The sequence below is a fragment of the Psammomys obesus genome, unplaced genomic scaffold (assembly GCF_907164565.1).
Source record: "Psammomys obesus unplaced genomic scaffold, mPsaObe1.curated_primary_1811, whole genome shotgun sequence".
In the NCBI taxonomy this organism is placed as follows: domain Eukaryota; kingdom Metazoa; phylum Chordata; class Mammalia; order Rodentia; family Muridae; genus Psammomys; species Psammomys obesus.
Genome location: NW_026596051.1, coordinates 5,292,886 through 5,299,221, shown reverse-complemented (window position 1 = coordinate 5,299,221; position 6,336 = coordinate 5,292,886). Strand labels below are relative to the sequence as shown.

The 6,336-nt window shown below is 40.6% G+C and overlaps 1 protein-coding gene across 1 annotated transcript; it reads left to right on the top strand.

Annotated features, from left to right (window-relative positions):
• The first annotated feature begins 5,088 nt into the window (after positions 1-5,088).
• Positions 5,089-5,892, top strand: Pom121l12 (POM121 transmembrane nucleoporin like 12). Its single transcript, XM_055624025.1, has one exon. It carries the CDS (start codon positions 5,089-5,091, stop codon positions 5,890-5,892), a length of 804 nt encoding a protein of 267 aa, XP_055480000.1.
• Positions 5,893-6,336: the final 444 nt, after the last annotated feature.

Below are 6,336 nucleotides of genomic sequence, written 5' to 3'. Positions count from 1 at the left end.
TGTGTGTGTGTGTGTGTGTGTGTGTGTGTGTGTGTGTGTGTGTGTGTTTGCGTGCCTTTTCAAGGTTCCTCATTTCCAATCAGTCAGATCACGGTCAGCCAAGATCATTGGTCCTTCTATAACTTTTTTCCTGCTAGAATTATAGAATTTAAAATCACACAAAGTATCTACTGAATCTTAATTATCATCTTAACAAAATTATAAGATGATTTAAACAAATAATAAATTTTGTGAGATAGTCCTCAACTGTTTTTAAATAAAGAAAAATGTCGAATGGCTTTCAAATTCCCTTCAAATATACAATTTGAACTGACTTAAATGAAAACATACCCTAAAATAATACAGAAGTTTATCGCAAATATTCTCATTATAGTATGCCTAGTAGCACACCATAATTAAGTTATGTGTGTTACCATAACTTCAAGTTACCATAATGCTATGGACATATGAACTGAATTCATGTATTAACAAGTAAAAAAACCTTCTCGAGTAAATCTCTTTTAGTCTCTATTATTTCTATTGTTGCTAATGTTATTTTGCAGGTAGCATACAAAATAATGGCTTGTAAGGAAGGGCTGGGTTTATAGCTCCGTTGGTGGAAGACCTGGCCAGAATTCACAAAGCACTGAGTTCACACAGCATTAATCAAAACAGGGCATGGAAGCCCACACCAATATTAGCTCTTGGTAAAATGGGGCAGTTCTAGTATCAATGACAGAATGTGGCAGTCGCAGCAGGAAAATGAAGAAACTTACCAGCATGAGTAAAGGCAAAAGAAAATACAGTGTTTTAGGTTTTCATTTCTTTAGTCTGCTATTGTGGTGCCAACTACGTTGGTAGTGGATATTCCCACTTCAAATAATATGATTGAGAAGTCCTTCATTAGAGTGCCTAGCAACTTGCTTTTGTAAAATATTTTTTATTATTTAATTATTTGTATTAAATAGTTTATTCACTTTGTATCCCCCCTGTACCTCCCTCCCTCCTCCCCTCCCAACCCCACCCTCCCTTTTTCCCACCAGTGTCCCTCTCCCAGTCCATTGAAAACGAGGTCCACCTCCCCATCCTTCTGACCCTAGTCTATCAGGTCTCATCAGGAGTCGCTGCATTGTCTTCTTCTGTGACCTGGTAAGGTTGCTTTTAAGTTGGTTTCATATTCAATTGAGTTAATTGCAAACCTAGTCAAAACTGACTAATGGATTTGTGATTGAATTTCCACCTGCTCCTTATGAAGGAATTTCATGGGCGGTACTATAATCCTTTTCAAAAGTCCATGACTGAGAGATCATAATCTCCAAGATTTGGATATGACACCCAAGGAACTTTAATTCAACATGTTACAGACATTCTTGTACGTAAATCCCTATTGTAGCACTAAACAAAATAGTAAAATGTCTAACAACAAAGAAATGAAGAAACAAACTTCTGTTTTTCACATTCCCCATCCCCCCAAAAAAACTTGTGTTATTCTCATGAAATTTAATTCTGTGAAGATAATCATATCAACAAATAAGACCAGTCTGAAAAAAATGAGTGTAGTTTTATTTGTGGCTTCTAAATTTCATGTAGATACATAAAGTCAAGGATGTACACATGACATAAAAGTAGAAATTAAGTGGTCTAGTAGATGAGATGGTATTAGTCAGAAGGTGAACATGTAATAAGTCAAACAAAAGGAACAGATGTGGGGATAATACGATCAACATACTCTGTGTATGTGTATGAACGTGTCTTTACAAAACACAGTACAATGAAAAATTACCATAGAATTTTTTTAACTGAAAAAAAATGCAGAACATAAAGTGAACAGATAGCCCAGCTATGCGAAAACAACAGGTGTGAATCTGTTTTTTTTCAACAAAGAGATGCTAGTAGAAATGAAGGTCATGAGATGTTCAATCATTGAACACAAATCAATCTCTGCCAAAGTATCTTTTCCTACAGCTTATACTGTCTAGAATCAAAAGCCAGGTGATTATCAGTTTGAGGACCACCAGTAGATACCAGACTCCTCATATACAATTGGAGAGAGAGAAACGTTGCTGCCAGTTTAGAAATCATTTTGCCAGTTTCTCTAGTCTTTCAATATAGCACTAACAAATGGCCCAGAAATTTTGTTTTCTAAAAAAATAAAAATATTTGTCTAAAACTTGTTTAGTCAAATGTTTAGAGCACTGTTATTCTTAGTACAAATGCACAGACAGATTAAGTGTCCATCTGCTGATGAAGAAATGCATGAAATGTAATATATCTGCACAGTAGAATGATTTCATGACGACAACAGTATTGGCATACATGGTTCAGTTAGAACAATGTTGAAAAAAGCTAGTCAGAAAGAGTCACATGTGGTTCAACTCCTCAGAAATAGATGCCCTTGAAAGTGTAATTTGTAGACATACAGTGTGGATTAGTGGTTGTTGAGGGCCCAGAGCAGGTTGGGGGAAACAGGATGAGTGATTCAACTTACATGCTCCTTTGTAAGGCGATGGAACCATTAAAACTTACTGTTGTGGTGGGTGCTTATGTCTGGGAATGCTGAAATGTACATAGGTGAGTTGTTTGGTATTTTGTTTATATAAAAAGATGTTTGTAAACATTTAATTAAGAATACTCTCAGGGAAGAATTTAAGAGAAGTGATGAAAAATATAAGCAAAATTTGACCCCAAGTTTTTGAACAAAGATGCACCATTACAAAATGAGAAAGTGCAATGGCTTGAGAGAACAAACAGAAGACAGCACAGAGCAATGAAGACATAGGTAGTATTGTTTAGTGGAAAGAATTAGACAAAAATGGGAAATTAAATAGGGAATTTATTTCTGTGTGAAAAACGTGTAAGCGATGTATCGATACTATATTTTCTTTTCAAAAGGCTTTATTTGTATTTTATTTTTATTGCTTGAGAATTTCGTGCACGCATATAACATACTCTGATCAAACACCTATAATCCTTCTACTTCAGTTATACTACCTTCCCCCATCAATATTCCATCCCAATTTCATAGTCTCTCTCTTTTTAAACCCTCTGAGTTCATTTAGTGCTGCCTGTACGTGCATGAATACATAGTCTTTTACTGGAGCTTAAGTAGAACAGCAAGGACTACCTTCAAGAAAACTCACTCCCTCTCTTAGAGTAGCCAATAATTGTCAAAAAGTGTGAAGGTCTGAGTTTCTCCCCCACCCATGCAGAGGATTTATTTGTTTAAAACCTGAGACTCGTTCTTACTACTTTATGCCACACACAATGGCAATTCTGGATTCTTGGGCCCAGATTCCTTGGTTCTTTTGTTCTTCTTGTGGAGCTCCTGTTCCTTCCAGGTCTTTCATTTCCCCATTATTCTATAAGATTCCTTGTACTCTGCCCAAAGTTTGGCTGTGAGTCTCAGCGTCTGCTTCAACACCATGCTGGGTAGAGTCTTTTAGAGGCCTTCTGTGGAGGCTCCTGTCCTGTTCCCTGTTTTCACCCTCAGAGATCTTTTCTGAGACTGATATGCCAACCAAGGACCATTCATGGAGATAACCTAGAACCCCTGCACAGATGTAGCCCATTGCAGGTCAGTCTCCACATGGGTTCCCTAGTATGGGGAACAGGGGTTGTTTCTGACATGAATTCAGTGGTTGGCTCTTCGATCTCCTTCCTGAGGTGGCAGGCAGCCTTAACAGGCTACAGAAGAAGACAATGCAGGCCAGTCCTGATGAGACCTGATAAGCTAGGGTCAGATGGAAGGAGAGGAGGACATCCCTTATCAGTAGACTGGGGTAGGGGTATGGGAAGAGAAGAGGGAGGGAAAGTGGGATTGGGAAGGGATGAGGGAGGGGGCTACAGCTGGTATATAAAGTGAATATATTGCAATAAATAAAATAAGAAAGAAGAAAGAAAACACTACTAACAATGATAAGAAAAGAATATACAAATGAATAATGCTCATTTTCTTATAATGTAAGAAATTTTCCTTCTGTAAATACCCCATATGCTATTCCTGTAAATTCTAAAAATCATTATACCTTTTTCTCTTTAAATGACAAAAATAAAACCAGAGTGAGGCTGCTGGTCAGGTATCACCATTGTGCAGAACTGAGAACAATTCCTTGGTCTGTTATGGAGACAAAACAAGGATTACCATGACTGTCCAAGACTAATTTGTCCATACAAACTAGTGTACATTGAGAGCTTGAAGCAAGATTGTTTCTAACGGACATGGATCACTTGATGCAAATGATCAACAAATGCAAATTTCTTTACAATGGAATGATTTAGGATGTAAATAAAAATGAGGTGCCTCAGGGGTCTTTACTGAGACTGATAATCCAACCAAGGACATGCATGGAGATAACTTAGAACCCCTGCACAGATCTGGCCCATAGCAGGTCAGTATCCAAGTGGCTTCCCTAGTAAGTGGAACAGGGACTGTCTCTAACATGAACTCAGCAGCTGGCTCTTTGATCACCTCCCCTTGACAGGAGCAGCCTTACCTGGCTACAGAAGAAAACAATGCAGCAAGTCCTGATGAGACCTGATAGGCTGGAGTCATATGGAAGGGGTAGAGGCCCTCCCTTATCAGTGGACTTGGAGAGGGGCATAGAAAGAGATGAGGGTGGGAGGGTAAGATTGGGAAGGAACGACAGAGAGCACGACAGCTGGGAAACAAAGTGAATAAACTGTAATTAATATTAAAAAAATTAAAAAAATAAGGTGTCTGCCACATCAGAGATGAAATGTTAATATCATCAATGCTAAACAAAAAGAGCCACACAAGACCACTCCTCACTGAATAGGAATCTATTGAAGTTCATAGAAAAATTCCAGAATTTCAGTACTGTGGGGCAAATAGATAGAGATATTTCTAGATTTATGTCCACAGTATACATGTATTTACAAACATGTACGAATTTTACAGTTTCTAAAAGTGTGGTACAGGTCCGAATGAGTAAATCTGGATATCACACTGAGGAGAAACCAGTGGTAACTCTTCAACGAGTGTCTTGAAGCTGTAGCATGTGTGTGGATTCCCACAGTCTTCTCGCAGCCTCGTGCCTAAGGCCAACGGTTCTGCCCTTGGAAGGTCCTTGCTTGCCGAAAGCAGTGAGCATGGGCAGCTCTTTAGGCTCTCCCCAGAGACCGCTGCCTGTTCCTGCCCACAGGCACACAAAGTCTAGGCCTTGGCCTGCCTGCGTTCAGCAAGGCCGTGGCCCCAAGACTGCTGCCCTTCGGAACCCCCACACACCCCAAAGGGTGGTGGGGACCTGGAGGCGGTCCTCCATCAGACCTCCCTCAGAGGCCACCTTGGGCCTTGAGCTCTCCAGCGCCTGGGACGCCTATATGAAACGATGGCTTTGGAGTGTACGGAACCCTGGATGGACCAGCAGCCCGGTGACTGTCAAGATTGCCCCTCGTGAGGGCAGAGACAGCCCCCTGACCTCTCTGGGCCAGGGAATACACCCTGCAGAGCATTCTGAGGAGCTTCCAGACCCTTGTGCCAAGGAGACAGTGCTGAGGGCTCTCAGCCAGTGCAAGAAGGGGATTAGGCGATTTGATGGGCCGCTGTGGTTTGAAGTCCTAGAGGTGACAAACAGAAGACAAAAACCAGAGCCCAAGCCTTCGTCAGCCTTTAAACCCAGGATAAAAAATGGAGTGGCTGTTTCTTTCATTCCAAAGCCTGGGCCTCTGGACCACAGCCTCAACTGCTCGAGCCTCAACGCTTGTAAGAAGGCAACTGACCTACAGCCCTGTATCCATGCAGCCAGAGGAGCCATACCAGAGCCTCACATGGAAAGCTGTGGCAAGACCCAAGCCTCCTGTGACCCCTGTCTACCCCCTGTGCCAAAGACTGGAGCCTTTAGAGTTCCCTTGGTGGATGAGAATGTCCGTTCTACTACCTCTCCTGACTTCTAATTTTCTCAGTTCTGTTATCCTCTCTGAAGACTTCAGTATATGAGCTTTTACCCCTGGCCCTGTTTTAGCCCAGTTTGGGACATAATACTTGTTCTATTCTCCTATCACCTGGCCTGCCAAGCCCAAACCATCTCTCTTGCCCAAAACAATCCTTCAGCCTTTAAGCTCAAACCAACATCCTTGCCTTATTTGCCCAGTATGTATAGTGAAACATTTACTTATTAAAACAGTATTATTATTGAAAAGTTTTTGCATTATTTTTATTATGCAAAAATTTTTCAGCAGAACAATAGCTAACCCCAAAGTTTTCACTGTAAACTTCTTAATTCATTTGAGATTCCCATTCTAAGTCTACCTTTGCTAGAGGGTAGTGAGACAGAATAGTACATTGAAGCGAAGAGAAGAGTGTGGGGTGTCTTCTGAGAAACAAGCATTCAATTTAAA

Excerpts from the sequence above, each read along its gene's own strand:
- Pom121l12 (XM_055624025.1), top strand. The coding sequence starts at position 5,089 with ATGGGCAGCTCTTTAGGCTCTCCCCAGAGACCGCTGCCTGTTCCTGCC.